The sequence below is a fragment of the Scyliorhinus canicula genome, chromosome 11 (assembly GCF_902713615.1).
Source record: "Scyliorhinus canicula chromosome 11, sScyCan1.1, whole genome shotgun sequence".
Lineage (NCBI taxonomy): Eukaryota > Metazoa > Chordata > Chondrichthyes > Carcharhiniformes > Scyliorhinidae > Scyliorhinus > Scyliorhinus canicula.
In genome coordinates, this window is record NC_052156.1 from 153,083,760 (window position 1) to 153,104,521 (window position 20,762).

The 20,762-nt window shown below is 45.1% G+C and overlaps 1 protein-coding gene across 1 annotated transcript in view; it reads right to left on the bottom strand.

Annotated features, from left to right (window-relative positions):
• LOC119973530 (collagen alpha-1(VII) chain-like) overlaps window positions 1-20,762 on the bottom strand; it is a 528,770-nt gene that overhangs the window by 177,621 nt on the left and 330,387 nt on the right. The window contains 6 exon segments of the mRNA XM_038811804.1: window positions 1,193-1,255; window positions 1,342-1,380; window positions 3,716-3,766; window positions 7,068-7,145; window positions 17,764-17,826; window positions 20,606-20,650. Coding sequence (XP_038667732.1) covers window positions 1,193-1,255; window positions 1,342-1,380; window positions 3,716-3,766; window positions 7,068-7,145; window positions 17,764-17,826; window positions 20,606-20,650 — 339 coding nt within the window.

A 20,762-nucleotide genomic window follows, 5' to 3' on the forward strand; every position in this document is an offset into this window, starting at 1 on the left:
TCCCTGTTAGGACTCTATACCATTCTCCCGGTTTCTCCACCTCCGTCGCATGTGTTCTGATTATGTCACTTTCAAAACTGGTCCTTCTGACATGTCTGCATTTATCCCTAACCGAGGTTTCACCCAGCTGTGGTTAACAGGGCACTTAACCGGGTTCAACCCATTTGCCGGACCTCTGCCCTCACTCTTTTCCCTCTCTCCCAGAACCATGATAGGGTCTCTCTTGTCCTCTATTTTCACCCCACCAGCCTCCGCATTAAAAGGAACATCCCCAACTCCCCATCCCCTTCTCAGGGCACTTTCCCAAGCAATCGCAGAAGATGCAACACCTGCCCCTTTACCCTCTCACCGCTCAAGGTCCAAACACTCCTTTCAGGTTAAGCAGTGTTTCACTTGTACCTCCTTCAATGTGGTCTGCTGTATTCGCTGCTCCCAATGTGGTCTCCTCTACACTGGGGAGACTTAACGCAGACTGGGTGACCGCTATGCGGAACGCCTTCACTCAGTCCGTAAACATGACCCCAACCTTAGTGTCACTTGCCATTTTAACTCAACACTTCGCTCTCATGCCCGCATGTGCACTCTTGGCCTGCTGAAATGCTCCAGTGAAGCCCAACGCAAGCTGGAGGAACAGCACCTCATCTTCTGGGTGGGCATGTTGCAGCCCTCGGGACTGAACGTTGGATTCGGCAATGTTAGATTTTGACCTTTCGCTCCCATCGTCAAACCCGCCTTTTCTTCTCTTTTAAAAAAATATTCCACGTATGTATTGTCTCAATGCAAAGCATCCCTCCCCCTCACGCAGCAGGCCATCTGGTCCTTGTTCTTAAAGTTTCTACTCTTTGTTTCATTTTCTACATTCTCCCTCCCATCCAGTCTGACAAAGGGTCCACACTCCAGGCGTTAACTCTGTATCTTTCCTGATAGATTCTGGCGGAGGTGAAGAGTTCTCCCAGCTTCCTCGGTTCCTGTTTCAGATTCCAGTATCCGCAGTATTTTGCTTATTTCATTATAGCAACACAACGTTGTTGGCTGGGCAGGCAACCTGACTCACTGTTGAAACTGGTGTGTGAAATTGTCACCTCAGGATCAGGATTCTTCCCACTCAGCTCCAGGTAACTGCAAATGTCTAACAGATGAAGATGATTCTGATTGGACCGGGTAACGGAATTTTGAATGATAAAATGTTTACCTTATGACCTTTCCGTGACGACAATTCCAATGCGGGAGCAGCAATCTTCATGACCTTATCCTGCTAAATGAAGCAAGGATCCACAGTTCAGGTAGCAAAAGCATCTGAGATATGATTGAGTACATTTTCTTTCATTGGAAGCAATTTACCTTCTCTCTTTTCAACTTTCTGATATTGAGATGAGACTCCTGAGGAAAGAGTTAACAAAATAAATCTATTTTATGGTATTCAATAATAATTAATTGTATAGGCGCCTCAGAAAATAATGCAATTTTATATAAATTGTCCACTCACAGATAAGGAGAAGAGCAATAACATGCAAATGTTAGTCTTTGGGCGCGAAGTAACCACCGCATTGCGCCCGGCACGTATCTGGGCGAGGGGAGTAAATAGTGGGAAAGGCCAAAATCGAGATTCGCGCCAGACGCGAACCAGTTTGCCATCTAATCGTCCCACTCTGGTTGGCGAGTTCCGGATCTCACCCAGATATTGCGAGCATATTATTGAGTCTCATTTGCATTGATTTCCATCTCATTAGCGAGATTGAAATTAATGTAACGGGAGGTTAGGCTTGGTCGGAGGGCTGAAGCGATCCAAGTCAGGGGTCGCTCCTGAGCCAGGGAGGTAAGGGGCTTTTCGTCTGTGAGGCCTTCAAGCCATCTATAAATATTGTGGATACCTATAACAGGGACAACCATAGCTATGGCTTGTCTGTCCTACCAAACACTGCCTGTGTTTGTTGTTTGCTCCTGCTGGTCGTTGCAGGTGCCTGGACGCTGCTGTTGCTGTTTCCTTCCTTTCCTGTAGCTGGAAAGAAGAACTATTTCTTTCCAAGATAGCTGGGTCCTGGAACACCGGGATCAGGGAGGCGTATGGGTCCAGAAGGCAATCTGGTTTGAAACAAGAAAACGCTGTGGAACCTGCTGCGTGACATTATTCCAAATGGGCCACCTGATCATGCCGTTGAAGCAATGCTTTCGCAGATTGCCGATGCATTTGTTGTTGGTGTGGTGAGTGCTGTATGTAACTGGCACATCCCCGCAGGTTAAACACATTGAAAGTCAAGGGTATCCAACTACTACTTGAATGCCTGTGGAATATCTGGATGCCAGGGTTTGGTTCCATTGACATTGGGCCGTGTGGGAGGGGCCTGCACAGCTGTGGCCGGGGTGGGTGTGCAGAGGTTTTCCAGCACAACTGGCTTGGTGGATAGCACTCTGAGAGAAGGCGTGACACGCAAGAGTGGGAGACGCTTGGGTGATTTAAGAATCCCAGGGTGTAAGCCTTAACTGATTTTCGGTCTCTCTCCTTCTCCAATTGCTTACAGATATGACAATACGGCTGCTTATGACTGGTTATGTTGGTTACACAGAGACTTCCCTCGCGCTGCTGGTGGCAGCCGAGGCAGGCAAATGCTGGAGAGGGCGACAGCAGCGCCAACACAGACTGGAGGCAGCACCCCATGTGCAGGCGGCCGCTGCACTCCCTGAAAACCCTACGTTCCATCAAGCTGAGGAGGAACCTAGAGGGGGATGCCAGTGACAGCTCAAGGTCTATAGGCATCGTTGGTCTTTCGAGGAGATGACGGACAGCATGTGCCATAGGAGACTCCGTCTCAACAAAGAGATAGTGCAAGACCTGTGCCATGTCCTCGTGGACCGAACACCCCATGGATGATGATGACACCTGCTCACGGTGGCCATGAAGGTCACTGCAGACTTGAACGTCTACACAACTGGTTCATTCCAGGGCTCGATTGGACTTGTGCAACTTTTCCCAAGCTCCAGCCTACAAGTGCATCCGTGAGGTTACGGATGCCCTGTATGCCCGGGCATCAGACTTTATCAACATTGAGCTGGACCAGGCCCACCAAAATGCCCGACCTGCAGGAATCTCCGCTATCCCCCGAATATCCCAAGTCCACGCATGTCTCCTTGCACACTCCGGGCCATCAGCGAGTGCCCTTCATTAATTGGAAGGGGTACCATTCCCTGAATGTTCAACTCATGTGTGACAACAGTGGTTAGCACTGTTGCTTCACAGCTCCAGGGTCCCACGTTCGATTCCCAGCGGAGTCACTGTCTCTGCGAAGCCTGCACGTCCTCCCCGTGTCCGCGTGGGTTTCCTCCGGGTGCCCCGGTTTCCTCCCACAGTCCAAAGATGTGCGGGTTAGGTGGATTGGCCATGCTAAATTGCCCTTAGTGTCCAAAAAGGTTGGTGGGATTACAGGGATGTGATGCGGGGTGGGCTTAAGTGGGGTGCTCTTTCCAAGGGCCGGTGCAGACTCGATGAGCTGAATGGCCTTCTGCACTGTAAATTCTATGATCTCGCAGGAGGAGCCGGAGGCTGGATGGAAGACTGGCAAAGTCATATTTATAAAATAAACCTCTCTCATGGTTGTTACAAAAGCCATTTTGTTGCAGCTTGGTTTTGAAATTCAAGAATGTGATTTTCTCAGTTGCTGGTTAATTATGGATGAATTACATACAGCACCTTCGCTGTCAAAAATAGACCGTTTCTTACCCCCAATTTCTTCTTTACTTCTCTCATTCCTGCAGCTCCCGGTAGACGCATCTGCGACATAGAATTGTTAACCTGTAAATATTACAAGCTTCAGATAAAAACCTGAGAGGGTTGGCTGGGAGGGTCGTTGTTGTGCGAGGGTGTTGAAGGGAGAGGTTGGGGATTGTTCAATAAGTTTGCTATTAGATGCATTTTGGTTGAGATTAATCAGCCCGACTTGGTGCCACAACGAGACTGTTGAATCTTGCGTGAGGCTTCTTGCAAGGTTCTGCTCACGGGATTCAACCAAACTTCGCGAGATGTCATATTTAAATGAGCCATTAGGTATTGCCCATGTGTGTGGGGGATGATATTGCCCATATGTTGAGGGTTTGGGGGACCCACAAGCTCACTCTCGTCGGGCACCCTTTCAAAATGGCGGCCCAATCTCGGAGTTCAGCTCCCCAGTGCTCAGTGTGGGCTAAACCGTTGAGAAACTCCCCAGGCTCCAAAAAAGTGACGAAGTGTCATTGAATAATGGTGGGGAACTCACCGGCAGAGCTGAACTCAGAGATTGAGCCATGTTAAAGGGCGCCCCGATCTCTAAGTGAGCTTGCATCCCCACCTATGGGAAATGTCATCCCCACACACATGGGCTCTACTCCACATCCCCCAAGTGAGTACGCCCTGCAATGGGGCCCTTGAGGTGGCCCCCTCTTCAGCCCCACCCCCCCCCAAGCCCTCTTCCAGATCCCACTCCCTTCCAGGACCCTCACCCATCAACCCCCAACCTCCCAGAGGCCTCTACTTACATGCCCTGTGCATATCCACCCTTTAAATCCTCCCACCCTCTTTTCATGGACATGGCCCCCCTCAGGGCCTGGCCCTTGGCAGTGCCACCCTGGCACCCAGGCACCCTTGCACTGGCATGCAGGCAGTGCTCTAGCCAGATTGACAGTGCCACCCAGGCACCTTGGCAGTGCAAGGGTGGCAGTGCCAAGGTGCCAGCTGGGTAGTGCCAAGTTGCCCACGTTCCAGGGAGAGAGCTAAGGGGCCATTGTGCACTTACCCTGACCACCCAGAGGCCACACATGGCCTGGGTGACCCCCAGGTGCCATTCCACATTCTTGTGGGCCAGCACTGATTGGCGCCATGCTGCAGCCTCCCTCGGGAAGTCAGTGTATCCCGGGTAGGGAGGCCTTATGTAGGTTTCCGACCTACTTCAGCAAGCGTCATTTGGTCCCGTCCCTTTTGGACGGAGTTCCGAATCCGATGCCTCGCGGGACAAGTGAATCCCACGAGGTGCAGAGGGTGCCGGGAAGCCCGCTTGATGGCTCTCCCAAGCTTCTCCGGCCATGTTGTCCTCTTGCTCGAGCATAATGGGCCAGAGAATTGCGCTCCTAGAAATGTTTTAGTTGAATTTCACCCTTTATTTAAGAAAACTAATTCCTGGTACAGCTTCTGCTGTCAATCACTTTCAACCACCTTCCACACATCCTGGTGTAAATTTCTGGGTAAGTTTAGGGCATCTAGGTAAAGAGGGCAATTTAACGGTTTTGTCGCGGCCGACTAGGTGACGCCAGGAGACCATTGAATCTCGCAAGAGGCTCAAAACGTCTACGAGATTTAATGGAATCTCTCAAGACGTTGTGATCTGGGTCTGGATACTGTGAAAAAAAGGGTCTTGCCCTCCCTGGGAAAGATCCAGATTAGCATGTTTAAGTGAGTCATTAGGCTTATTTCATATGTCTGTGCCATATTCCTCTGCTGCTCGGGAGCTAACGGCCTCGCTTGGGTGACCTCGCCAGGGTGCCGATTAGCATTGATACACTCAAACACAGACTAGGTCTTATGGCACCTGGGGGGGTCTCCCAGACCACTGGAGACTCCCAGGTGGTTGAGCTCTGGGCAGGGTGATACCCTGGCTCTCCTGCTGGCACTCAGGTACCTTGGCACTTCCACCCAGGCAACCTAACAGTGCCACCCTGGCAATGCTAAGGTGCCCAGGTGGCACTGCATGGTTGGCAGGGGCATTGCCAGGCTGGCAGTGCCAAGGTGCCCAGGTACCAGAATGCCCATGCCAGGAATCAGGCCCAGGCTACCTTCCCCATAAGAGGTGGGGTGAGGGGGATTTTGAGGACCCCGGAAGAGGTACGTTGTCCGCAATGTTGGGCGGGAGGGGTCCGGAGACTGTGGTGGAGTGGCTGAGGGGGCTCAAAAGATTGGGGCGGTGAATACTCTTCCTGTATACTCAGCTTGCCAGTGCACAAAGTGATGTAAGAGTTTAGATGAAAGAGCATTCCCTGCGAAGGCCAAAACAGGCAATGTATCGTGAAATAGCAGGGACTTTCTCAGTGCTGCAGGTGCCAAGAAACTCCCGCTAAACCCCTCCAAATCTGGACTTTGTTCTGTTCCGTTAAATAGCGCACTAAGTCTCTCGATGAAAAGCATTACAGTGTCAGAGGAATCCACAGAGGAGTTTGGGTAGCGTATCTCTGACTCTGGAAGGTAGACGTTTTCACATAAGCGCCCTAGATTAACACAGGATGGGACTTCCGTTGGGGCCCAATGCTCAACAGCGGCAAAGATCTGAACGTTTGCCACTATTCCCAACAGCCGAAGTTTTACGGCCTTTGGGATTCTCTATTCCTTCTGGTAGCGCACCCCTCACCGTGGGTTTCCTGGCAGCGTGGAGTGGCTTCAATGGGAAATCCCATTTATAAGTGGCGGGAAGAGAGAATCCCGCGCCAGCGAAACCTGTGGCTGGGGACTGGAGAATCCTGCCATATATAATTTGTTTCATTAAAATAATCTTTGTGGTTTTTCATCACTACAGTTATTGTGCAGAATATTAGACACACACAGAGGAGGCCACTCTGCCCATTGTGCCAGCATCAGCTCTTTGAAACAACTATCCAGTTAATCCCACAGCCCTGCCTTTTCCCATGAGCCCTGCAATTTTTTTTACCTTCGAGTAGTTATTCAATTCCTTTTTGAAAGCTTTTGTCACGAGTGAGATTAAAATGAATGCAAAATGGGCAATGATCAGTTTCTTTCATTTTCTGGTCGAGATCCTGATCATGCCAGCTGAAACGGGCTGGCAGCATCGGAAACTGTTTTGTGCACAGCGCAAATGCCATTTTGGGCTCTCCCGACATAGTGGAATTTGCACTGGGCACAACACTGCCGTAAAAACGCCCCCATGGTTTAGGAGGTGCATGGGATACATAATTACATGCAGGAGCAGGATTTTTAGCCTGCAATCATTTTTGTGATTTCTTATATAAAACTCTCAATTCTACCATCCAAACCAGGATAAGAGCCAACAGGCGAACTTGAAAATGGAATACGATGAGAACACAGATTGACTTACCTGGTCTTCCTTCCATGAATCCATCCTTCGTACCCTCACTAAAATCTTTCCCGAACTCTCTGATGGATTTTGCTCTACCTGTTTGAAAAGAGATACTGTGAGAAAAAAATAATCGCAAAAGGTAATTGTCAAGCTGAACACGTTTGGCACTTTTGATGCACCTATTACTGCTTTAAAGAATGCCCCGCAGTCACTCCAATAGCCTTGCTATGTCTCTGGCTATCTACCTGCTCCAGGTGCATATTACAACCTTCTATTTTACTATGTTAAAGGTGCTATGTAAATGCAAATTGTTGCATTTTGATGTTGCAATCAACATACTTTGTCTAATTAGAGAATGGGAGAAAACCAGTGAATGCGCAGACTAGAATGCAAAATGCAAATACAGCATGCTACTCTGGGTATCATGTCTAATAATAATAATCTTTATTAATGTCACAAGTAGGCTTACATTACCACTGCAATGAAGTTACTGTGAAAAGCCCTTAATTGCCACATTCTGGCGCATGTTCGGGTACACGGAGGGAGAATTCAGAATGTCCAATTTACCTAACAAGCACGTCTTTAGGGACTTGTGGGAAGAAACCGGAGCATCCGGAGGAAACCCACGCAGACACAGGGAGAATGTGCAGTGTCCGCACAGTCAGTGAGCCAAGCCGGGAATCAAACCTGGGACCCTAGCTCTGTGAAGCAACAGTGCTAACCACTGTGCTACCGTGCCGCCCAACAAACTGTCAGTGTGGCACAATCAAGAGTTTCGATGAAAAAAAGTTCTGTATTTATTATTTGTTAAAAATGTGCCTTAACTCATTACAACAGCCCCAGTTCCTTGAGAGCAATCTGTTGCTCCAATTCAACATAGGGGTGAAAGAGGAAATGATGCAAGTGCAGTTTAATGGCCCAGCTCATTGGACCTCCAACATTCTGCTGTGTGAACTGGTGAGGTGAGGGTTTACTCCTCTGCCAGTGTAGGAATGTATTGATCTCCTCATCTTCCAGGTACCTTTACATAACAAGGGAGAAAAGAAGTAGAGAGGCAAGTATGCTTACCTCCTTGTGGCCGTCTGGACCACGTTCTCAGCCTGGGAAGCTACATGATATCGAGAGGCTACGGGGTGATTCAAGGGGTTTGACATGTGGGAGAATGGGGAGAACAAATAAAACTAATTAGGCTGGAATTCTCCGGTTGTTGCAATTCACTGTCCCAGCCAGCAGCGGACCCTTATCCACATGTTTCCCAGCGATGTGGGTGGTTTCAATGGGAAATCCCATTGACAAGCGGCAGGAGTAGAGAATCCTGCCACAAGCATACGGCCAGAGAATTCCGGCCAATGTGGGGATAGGGCAAAGTAGCTTAAGAATAGGAAACTTAAGGCATGGTGCTGTAAAAGACATGCAAGAGGTGCAAGAGAGGCCAATAGTTGAGGTTTTTTAGATGTGATTGTGCAGCAGCTTGGAGTCAAGGAACCAGAGGCACTGCTTGTAATGGAAGGACACTTAGCTTCAGCTATGGACAGACTGGCAGCTAACTATTCCAGACTAAAATATTCTCAAAGATTGAGAAGTAAACATGGGAAGAATTATTCATCAAAGATACAATTACAGCCATTGGAAGGAAACTCGAGGAAATGTATTAAGGCAAAAACAAATAATGAATTTGATGCTATATTAGGAGTACATTTTAGACTACTAAATAGTGAGAAAGAAATTGGGGATGATATTTATTGGAAAATTTGAGAGGGTTGTGGTGGTAAACTAATGTAATTACGTGGAAATACTGAGGGAGGGTGGGAAAAGGCACTTGGGAAATAGTGAACCTTTTAGGTAACCTATTTACGTTCCCAGTGAAAATAAATAAAGAGCAACGAGAGTCCGGGATAAAGACTGGAAATGATCTAATTTGAATTGGATGAAAGGATAGCTCAGAATAATTGGTTGGAGGCGTGACAGATCAAACAGTGGATCAGGAGTAGGAGATATTTAAACACAAAAGGGGTAAGATAAAGTTTAAATACAGTGGGACCAAATTACAAGACAAAAGGGTGCAGTATTTGTGACTGGATCCTGTCTCCACCAAGTCCCGGCTGACAGGGAATTCTGCCATTCCTCAAGATGGAGCCGCGGTGGGGAAATCCTAAATTGGAAATTCCTGTGCCCTGACCTTAACCTGAACCTGGCATGCAATTGGTGTGGGTATGCATGTCTCACCCTCATGGCACCGAGGACCCGGGTTCGATCCCGGCCCCGGGTCACTGTCTGTGTGGAGTTTGCACATTCTCCCCGTGTCTGTATGAATCTTACCTCCACAACCCAAAAAGATGTTCAGGGTAGGTGAATTGGCCATTCTAAATTGCCCCCTAATTGGAAAAAAAGAATTGGATACTCTAAATTTATTTTTAAAAATGCATGTCTCACCAACTATTAACATCCTAACCTGGGGGAACTGAGGCCCACTCTGAGGTTCAGGCTATGGCGGATGCCTGCATCTCAAAGGTGAAGAACCTAAAAGGTCTTGGGGATTAGTTAAAATGACTCCCTTTGGTGACAATTAGAATTTTGCATGCAGTTTAAGGATCCTGCTAAAGACAGATCCAGATTTTGTTTTCTTCTCTATTGCATCAGAGGTTAAGAGTTAACAAGGAGGCATAGATTTAGGATTATCATTCAAAGGTTGTCAGAAGAAGGGCGTGGTTCAGAGGGGTGAATTGCGCGAGACGCCCAAATCGGGCTCCAAGTCAGGCATGAGGTTGATTGGGAGCCCCCCAACTCACTCCACCCACCGCTGGACGAGATCCAGATCTGTATATTTAGATGTGCCTAGTGGCTGATTTGAATTCCTGGGCAACGGCTCATATGGCACCTGGGACTTAACAGCCACGCCTGCGAGACCTCGCCAGGGCGCCGATCAGTACTGATCCACGCAAACGTGGACCAGACACAACGGCACCTCGCGGGGTCTCGCAGGGCATTAGAGACCTCCGGGTGGCCAGGGACAGAGCAGGGTGGCACCCTAGCACAACTCCGGCACCCGAGCGCCCAGCACAGCCAGCCTGGAACCTTGGCAATGCCAATCGGGTGCTAGGTTAGCACTGCCAGGGGTCAGGTCCGTGAAGGCCTTGCTAATTGGAAGGGGGAATTTCCCAGGGGCCTAGGTTGGGGGTGAGGGGAGGGGAGATCCAGAAATTGGAGGAGGTCTAGAAATTGGAGGGTTCCAGAAATTGGGGAGGGATCTTACTTTTAAGTCTGCTGGATCGCGCCCAAGATTCTTTTCACAAAATTGCTAGAACATAGAATGCTTAACCACAATAAGTATCTGTGACTGAGACTGTAGCACCTTTTGAAAAAAATTGAAATGCATTTTAAAATGTGGAATATAATAGCAGTAGACTAGCAGGAGTGCTTGTATCAGCACAAATACAATGGGCTGAATAGTCCCCTGTGCTATAATAATTATGCATTTTATTGGGGTTTTTTTTTGCTTATTTGCTTTTTGATCTGAAGGCACTGGCTTGTGTTGAGCTGCAGTTACAAGGGTAATGTACACCCCCACCTGATACCTCAACAAAGTTGCATTTTTCATCTTGAGCTAAGATTTTATCAGTTTGTTTGACTTTGCGAGGAGCTCACAAAGGTTACCAAGCCCGTGCGATTTCTTTGAAGTTTTCAAGAATGGAAGGTTAATCTCCAGGACACTGTGACGAGCAACTCCGGGGATGGGATATTTTAAAAGATATAGGGCAGGATTTTCTGGCCCCATCCCCCTCCGGAATTGTCCGCTGGGTTTTAGCAGTTCCGCTGCATCCCCGGCTATGGGTCCCGCCATGGTGGGAGTCAGAAAATCTCGGCCAATGTTTTTTATTCAGTTCCTTTGAATGCTTTCATTTATTGTCTTGAAAATGTATCAGAGAGGGATTGGAAAGGCTATTTGACTAACAGTCTAATAGGGCGACTAAGAGGCTACGTCCTTTCCAATTGGCTTGGGAAGTCAGTGCATTGCCAGATGGACTTTGGGTGACTGATGGTAAGAGTGTGGGGGCAGAGCAAATGAGACAGGAAGCTGAGTGATGCACCCTCCAGGAATATGCCCCAACCAGAATTGGCTACTCTGGCATCTCAGCCAAGCGCGATTCAATCCTCAACTAATATCTGCTAATTCTTTATGGGGGGGGGGGGGGGGGGGGGCACGTGGGGCAACGGGTAGTGACAAGAAACAGGAGCTTTTGCTGCTTTTTGCTCCTCCATCTCCTGTGGTACTGAGGCCAGCTGCAGTATTACAATCATTCTGGCTGAGGTGGGGAGCAGAAATTGAAACTGGGATCTCCTGGTCTGCCTGACCTAAGAAAATGAAGATTGCATCCAAATTAAGGTATGACTCTGGTGCTGCATATGCCTCATGAGGCCAAGACCACAGCAAGACTCACAGTCCTGAAGAACTGCCATTGTGGGGTACAATGTTTAGGTCTATTTTTCAGCACCACATGACATTTTGCTTTATACGTCTATCCAATGGCCAATTCAGAACTTATACTTCCAAATTTATCAATGTGCTTTGAAAAACCCCCCAAGAGAACTTTTGTTGTAACTCCTTTTTAATTGTATAAAACAATTGGTTTAGCCTCAACTGCAATATAGTGTCCACTTCTGGGCACTACAGTTTAGGAAAGATGTGAAGGGGGTGAATAGAACTTTCCTAAGAATGATTCCAAGGATGCTGAACTTCAATCATGTAGAAAGATCAGAGAAGGTGTAGAAGAGAAGGTTGAGAGGATGTTAGATAACAGTGTTTAAAATCACAAGGGGTCTGGACAGAGTAGAATCTCTTCCCTATTGGTGAAAGTAAGAAGTCTTACATCACCAGGTTAAAGTCCAACAGGTTTGTTTCAAATCACTAGCTTTCGGAGCACTGCTCCTTCCTCAGGTATCTCCACATCATGGCTATTGCCGAAAGATCAAGAACTACAGGACACTGATTTAAGGTGTTGCCTTTTCAGGAAAAATCCTTCCTACACTGTGGTTGATTGAAGTCTGGAATGCACCGCTTACAAGTGTGGTGGAGGCAGATTCAATGATGGTTTTCAAAAGAGAATGGATCATTATCTGAAGAGAAGAATTTGCAGGGCTACAGGGAAAATGCAGGGAAAAGGACACAAGCTGAATAGCTCTTGCAGAGAGCTGGCATAGACACAATGGGCAAAATGGCCACCTTATGTGTTGTAATCATTCTATAATTTTTATAATTGTGCAGCAAAATATAAATTGTCAAGATGCCAAACTGACATCATTCAACACGCCCTTTTTTAAAGTATTAATTGAAAGCTGAGATATGTGTTGCAAAATGTGACGTGTAGATTTTGCACCCGTTTATTATGATTAGGCCGAAAGTCTATTCCCATTAAAAAGCCCCAAGTAATATTTAGGTAATATTTCTATCACTGTAGTCTCCTCCAGCCCACCACCATCTGTGCCCTCCCCCATTTCTCGCATCTTGCACATCTATGATTTTTATCACTCTAAACATTGGTAGTCGTGCCTTCTGCTGCCTCAGCCCTAAAAGATCTGGGCCCGGATTCGCCATTGCAAGTCCATACCCACTACCGCTGCAAGCGAGGACGGTGAATTTGGCACTCAGCCATTTAATGCAAACTTTTCAAACAAACTTAAAGTGTCTGTCTCATGTCCACTAGATCTATTTGATTTAAACAGGAGAATCATAGAATCCCTACAATGCAGAAGGAGGCCTTTTGGCCCACGGAGTCTGCACTGACCCTTTGAAAGGACAATTTACCCATGTCCACGCCCCTGTCCACCCCTCCCTATCCCTATTACCCCATAACCTAATCTGCACATCCCTAAACACTAAGGGGCAAATTATCATGGTCAATCCAACTAACCTGCACATCTTTGGACAGTGGGAGAAAACCCAGTGGGTTCCATTAATCATGTGATCTTCCCTACCAGAATTTCATTCAAAAACTCATTTAGATGATGCTTAACACCCAAATGGTTTAATAAAGTTCACAAGGAGAATTTTTTTGAAGACAAGAATAGTTTATTCATTTCTTTTATTTAACAAGACATATTTTATTTTTATCTTCCAAAACTTAAACACAAACACAAAATGCAACTTAATAAAACATTTCCTTTCCGATGTTAGATCACACTTTAACACAGCTGAAGAAAATACTCTTATAAAACAAGATAATTTATTTATATGGGTTGAAAATACACACTGGCAAATCCAATTTAGAAACTCTTCGAATATTATTACTCTTTTCTGAATTTCTTGGACGCAAATTTGGTTCAGAACCTTTTCTCAGAGGTGAAAACCTTGCTGATATTATGCTGTGCGGTCTGTTCACCGAGAGCTGGATTAAATGAAGTGTGAATATTCAGGAAAGGGAGCTGGACAAATCCATTCATCTTTGATAAACTTCAGTGTGTATCTTTAGTCTGTAATGTTCTTACATTTTTGGGTGAGTTATTGTGTTTGTCGGGAGCTAATTAGCTCAGTTGGCTAGATGACTGGTCCGGAATCAACAGCAACAAGGCAGGGTTCGATCCCTGTGCCAGCTAAGGTAGACTTGGGGGGTCTGCCTCGTGCCCCACCCCAAAGCAAAATCATTGTATAAGCTGTATTGAACAATCCTCAAATAATTGTTGTCTAGATGAGGGATGATGTTGATGAGGAATGACCGATTCATTCTCTATCGTCACTTGTGGGTCATGGACAATGAGGGCTAGTTGCAGTGTAAAGCTCCATCACAACAACTGCCTTCAGTCCAACTCAGCACAACACCTTGTTCTTGCTGTTTTTTCACTTTCAAATTACTGATATCAGAACGAGATTGCTAGTGTCATATCAGAGCAATTCTGAACTGTTGACTTGATCCAGGCGGAACCAGATTGGAACTTTAATGCAATTGACAAAAAAAAAACACAAAGTAGCCATAAGGAAAAAAGTGTTTTAATCAGCAAGTTATAAGCTGAATGCAAAGTCTGAATGGATGTTGGATATAGGCTCAAAACATAGTAGGTTAGATACTGGGAGTGGAAAACATGTCCTTGGGCAAGAACAGGGGAGTGGGACTAATTGGATAGTTCTTTTAAACAGAAGTACAGATACAATGTGCTAAATGGCCTCTTTTCTGTGCTGTATCATTCCATGATTCTCAAGGCTTGAATCCCTTCATAGTAGGTTAGGTTTGACCTAAAATTCCAAATATAAAAGAGTACTGTTTTAAGCCAATGAGCCATCTGACTTAGCCCTCATCCTTAAACATAGGAGCAGAAGTAGGTGACTTGATCAATTCAGATTACAATGGTAGTTTGTTATCCGTGCTAGCTCTAAATATCCTTTAATAAGTGTTTCTCTTTTAAATAGCTCAATTAAATGACCATCTATCGTACTTGTAGCAGCGCATTCCACACGTTCATATCCCTTTTCATGATTTGTTTGCTGGGTTTACTTTTTACTAGTTTAATTCTCATTTTAAAATTATAGCGAAGAAGTTCGTTCTGCACAGACTTGCATCAGTTCTCCAAGGGAAGCAACAGTGTGGGCCAATACCCTACTCAGGTGTACTTCAAATATATCAATGAAGAGGACTGTGCAGGCTGCCCAGGAATTGAAGCAAGTCTGCAAAGCAACATGAGCAAATTTGTCTGCCTTGCCCCTGATTCTGGATTCCCATGGGCAAGGAGTAGTCAGTACATATATACCCTGTTCATTTGTTCGTGTTCTTCAAAAATACTTCACCATCCTGAAGGTCAGCATTCAATTAATCTTTCCGATCCTGTTTTGTGCCTTTAACCTAACCTTTCATATGTGCCCAGATCCTAAATCCCATTGTTCACCTACACCACTAGCCACCACTCCCTAACATTTTTGTTCATTCAATATACACGCAGAAGAATGAATGGACGGAAGAGGCTACCGCCAATTGGATTGTAAAAAAAAATTGAGGTGAATGTGCGTGCCAGGAATTCGTCTTGCTCAGCGGAGTAACTAAAGGGATTCAGTGCGCTCGTACCACATAATTTTCCATCCATTGACACAAGATCACATTAGCACCTGGATCATCATCTGAGCATGTGAACGTGCAATGAATACATTTGCTCTTCAAATTTATAGGACGGCAACATTTCAAACCTAGTCGGTCTGTTGTGTGATAATGCCGGCAGAGTGAAAGGGAAACTCTGTTGGGATTGGATAGCTGAAAGAATGAACAGACATTAACCATGATTTTGCTAGAGGGTTTCTTTTCACTGGGATTAATTAATTTCAAGTCCCATGCAGTTATTCGCACAGCATAATATGGCAGAATAGAGCAAACCTCTTCAACAAGCTATGTATCCGCTGTCAGTGGATACATTTTCAGAAAAGACATCACTTCCACTTCACTTAGTTACACAGTAATGGTGAGGGATGAAATTAACATTTTTAAAAATCCTGGACAAAACCTTGCCCATAACAATACACATTTTTAATAAAAAAGGATCCATTAATCATTCACAATCACCCTTTCTTTTTTAATGCTTAAATATTTGAATCAGGTGGATTATGTTCGACGACACTGTAAAGCAAAAATCTGTTTTTCTTCTTGAGAAATTTCCTTTCTAATGATTAAAAGCTACTTTTTCCCATTTAGGTTGAGGGCAATTACTTTTATTTAATCGTAAAATATTCCATAGCTTCATTGCAACAATTATAGATCAATTAGGAAGCATAACCTACAGCATAAAAACAATATAATTTCTTGATTAATTTTTTTTTCAGATTAATTTGCCAATGTGATGAGGAATAAAACTTGCCTTGAAGTTAAATTGTTATTTAAATATCTAATTGTATCCTGGACGTCTATTTTAATAGTAGCGTTAACCTATTTAATATAGCTGGGTAACACCTCCGAAATGAATTTCATATGAATTAATTAAGCATTCACACATTAATATTCAAACAGCCTAATATTAGTGCATGTATCCTATTCTCAAGTCAACTTTTGCCAACTATTCAGTCAACTGTCTGAATAGACTCTGTTCCAAAGCAGTTTGGGGATTAGCGTACATAAACATTTTTGCTCCTTGGCATTGCAACAAGCCCATTCCTAAAAGACCAATGAATGAATTCACTGCATTTTAAATGGCCATTAGATTAAACAGTGAGTTGCCTCCAGGTGACTCAAACTGCCCTAATTACTGGTTTAGCACAGGGCTAAATCGCTGGCTTTTAAAGCAGACCAAGGCAGGCCAGCAGCACGGTTCAATTCCCGTACCAGGCGCCGGAATGTGGCTTTTCACAGTAACTTCATTTGAAGCCGACTTGTGACAATAAGCGATTTTCATTTCATTTCCATTTAGCAAACCCGTCATTTTCCCTCTTAATCTTCCTATGTATCAGACCCATCTACCATTTCATATTTTTTACCACATTCAATCTACGTTTTTATGTGCCGTAAGCAATAAATCGCTGACATATTACAGCTGTTACAAATCCATATCAGTTTCCTTTTTTTATAAAGAGAAGCCTGTCTATGTAATTATGTGTGAAGAGCTATAGGTTCTCTTTGACGTCCAGATCACTTGTCAAAACATCCCAGCAATTAAAGGTTCGCATTTGAATTGGTAAATGAGCGGAGCAGCTTAATTTCCCAAATCTCTGTCAGAATCTGGATCTGTGTGAGTATGTGAATGATCCTGTGTAAGTGAAGGAAAGAAATTGGTTTAAGGCACTAGAAAGCTTCTGCAGAGAGGCATCTTCTATGTGAAGGCCTGCAGCTGAGCAAGAAATCATTTACACCTCAAATAGTTTAGCAAACCTTGGACAATGTATTTTTTAACCAGGTTGAAACACATACTTATTGAAACAAAGAAGAGGTAAATGATTACGGCAGTCAAGACTTGATATTTGGGTCAGCAACAGTATTATAAATGTTAAAAGCCCATAAATTAAAAGCTACAATAGTTGTAGGACACAACTTACAATTTTCAAGTACATGTGGACAAGTATTTCTCCTGACTACACAATAATACTAAGGTTAACTGCCATCCAGGAAGTCAATTCCATTCCAGTCTACCGCCGCTCCCTGTTACTGCCACCTTTTGGCGTTATTTGCTCATGGAGCTGCCATTATTTCTGCCCACTCCGCATTCTGCCTATTCAGTAAACTCTCCAGTTGGGGCAGAGGAAGTCCCCCGATGGTACTCAAATACTGAAGCTGAATATGGCCCAGCCTCCAGTTCATTCATCCTTTTGGTGGATTCACCTCTGACTCATCACCTGTTTTGGATGAATGATCATAATGGCACTCATTGCGATCTAGTTGCATCTTCCTAAATACAGTCCAGTTAGCCTCCTTCCTGATAACAGTCTGTCCTTTTGTGAAAACCATAAACTCTTCCTCTGTATCCCATTCTTAAAAAATTGGACTCTGTTTTCCTCAAGAAATATGCAATCTGCGTCACTTTGTAAAATCACCCAATTGTTAATATTTAGAATGAAGGGTATTGGAATGGAGAATAATAGGTAACAGCTGGTGACGAGATTCATTCAAAGGACTAAACTTAGTGTTTATTACGCAATTCCCTTTTGGTTCCTGAAACCATTCAGAGTTGTCATTTGGGATTGGAATTGTCCACAGTATCAATGTTACTATCTCAGGTTATGATTAGTACATTGCTTGATCTGAATAGCTCTTACCTTTGATTCATGAAGATCTGTATCAGTGACATTGAAAATGGAATCCAGACTGGGACTATCTGCCTGCAACGCAAGGAATAACTGATCACAGATATTTGCCCAATGCACATGCCTCTGCGGTCCAATCTGATGCCCACGGGAGTTCAGAAGCCAGAGGAAAATCAGTAGGCTATTCAACCCCTCCAGTCTGCAATTAACCAGTCAATTAGAACTCGATTTGTTCACCTAACTCCACAGACTTGAACGCCAATTTAGCAGATGCTGGACATTCACTAAGTTGGGTATAAACCACGTCTATCTTCAATTTGAATTAGACAAGTCTTCCCCCATGTATTTTACAATCAACACACACAAGGGCCTATATGAGTATACTCGCTTGCCCTTTGGGGTCTCATCAGCGTGTACCATATTCCAATAGATCTTGGAGAACATACTCCAAGGGTTACCCAAAGTGGCGATGTACTTGGTCATGGGGATTTCAGGATGTGAGCATCTGGCAAACCTAGAAGAAATCTTGCAGAAATTCTCGAGAGCTGGGGCACACCTGAAGAGGGAACAATGTGTTTTTCGAGAAAATGAACCTCCTTTGGTTATTGGGTGGATGAAAAGAGTTTACATCCAGTAGAGGACAAGGGTAAAGAACAACAAGGAAGCACCAACTCCAAGAAACACCATGGAGTTAAAATCCTTCCTGAGATTAATAAATTATTATGAAAAATTTTACCGAATTTGGCTTCCTTACTGACTCCCTTGCATACCCTCCTACGGTAGTACCAAATAGGGTCTTGAGAGGCACCACAGTTGAAGGCTTTCAATAGCATTAAATGACAATTGCTTTCATCCAACTCATTGGCCCATCTTGACCCTAAGAAAGAGCTCATTTTGACATGTGGTGTTTCCCCTTATGGGGCTGGGGCGGTACTTTCCCACCGTTGGAAAGACAGAACAGAAAGGCCCATGATCTACCCATCCAGGAACCTTTCGGATGTCGAGCAGAGGTATTCTCAAATTGAGAAAGAGCGCTTGGCGATTGTGTTTGGTATGAAAGATTCCACCAATATATCCAGGGTAGGCGTTTCATAATAGTAACCGGCTTTTTAAGGAAGATATGGAAATATCCCTATTGTTTCCACCTAGATACAGTGTTGGGCCCTGTTATTTGCAGTTTATGAATACCTTTTTGAATATCACCCTGGAACCTGGATAGCTAATGCTGATGCGTTGACTCACCTCCTGCTGCCCACAAGCCTGGCTCCTTTACCAGCATTGGAAGAGGTTGTGATGGTAGCCCAACCTCAGCTCTGATATCACGGCATGGCAAGACAGTGCAACCCACGCCAGGAAAATCTCCCTCCCTCATTCTCCCCACGTCAATGATAGTGGCATGGCAGGCCATGGGTGTGAGTGTTTTTGATCCTGGCAAATTCACACTCCAAATGGTTGGAGATACACCACATAAGCTCCACTACCTCCCACGCTACAATTGAGAAATTACGACAGAGTTCCTGCACTCATGGAATAACAGAAGTCCTGGTTTCCCATAACGGCACTGCCTTTCACTGGTAGTGAGCTCCAAAATGTCATGTTATCCAATGGCATCAGACACATCAGAAGAGCCCCTCATCACCAATCATCAAATGGACTGCTGGAACGGGCGGTGCAGACTTTTAAAACTGGCATGAAGAAACAATATAGGGCATCCATAGAGACTAAATTGGCTTGCATTTTATTCAACTGTAGGACCAGTCCTCACAGAACAGGAATTGTCCCATCGGAACTGCTAAACAAACAGCAGTTTTGTACGAGACTAATCCTAACCACACTATTCCCAAACCTGGTGGGGAGGGTGGAGTCCCAACAGGAGGACCAGAAAATAAATTACAACTCTGCAGGAACAGAAATAACATTGGAAACAGTGATCAGGTTTACGTGAGGAACTTTGGAGATTGTCCCAACTGGGTCCCAGGGATCATAATGGAGAAAATGAGGTCACTGTCATACAAAGTAAAGGTCCAAGATAAGGTTGTGAGGAACCACCTGGACCACCTCAGGAGCAGGAAGTCTACCCCGAGCAAACCTCGTTAGCAGCCCTGGCGGTGGCAGCTGTCAGAATCGGGAAATAGCTTGAAGCTGACCCAGCGACCGTCCGTCCGCCTGTCCGGATAACAGGGATACGGATCCTGAGATGGAAGCAGAGGAATCTGGTGCCCCAAGGGAACCTGGGTCCATAACTCTTCGGTACTTCCTCCAGAAACAAAGTATTTCGGCTCACACCACCAGACCTTTTCCCACCCTCGACTGACCTCAGACGGATCGCCAAGTGGTGGAAGGGATTTTCTTGCAGCAGAAGGGACTTTCTCACAGCAGGGATGCTGGGGATGAAATGGACTTAAGAGGGGAGAGATGTTATGTCGGCCACAAAGGACATGGAGGGCTTTGACTAGATCTCCCCGTGGGCCTTGTGGAATATGAACTTCCCTATTGTGGGGCAGGAGCTTGTTTAAAGGGAAACGAGCAGCAAGAGTTTAAAACACGCTGCTTCAACCCAGGCTGATATTCCGTAAATCCCTGGGCTTGGATTGTGTGATGTAAGCCATGGCTTCGGCCTTTTCCACTCCATAAATAAAGGGGTATGGAGTTGGGAGACTGGCCTTGGCAAGATTATTACAATCATCATCTTAGAAAATGCTCAAAAATTAATCTTTTTGGTCCTGTATGAACAACCTTATGCTTGCCCCCAGTAAATTCCATATGACATTGCACATTTTACCGAGATTGTGAGTCTTGATTTCAACACGTGGGAGGAGGAAGAGGCTATTTAGCAACAAGACAGGACATTTACCATTGATGCCTTTTTGCCTTTATGTCTCCTTTCCTTTTGCTTTTCCTGTTTATAAATGCAAAAAAAAAGGAAAACTTTAGTGTTGCACAAAACAAAAAAGGTGAGCATGTTAGGTTACAATTAGATTAGTTATTTGAACCGCATTGTGTACAGATTT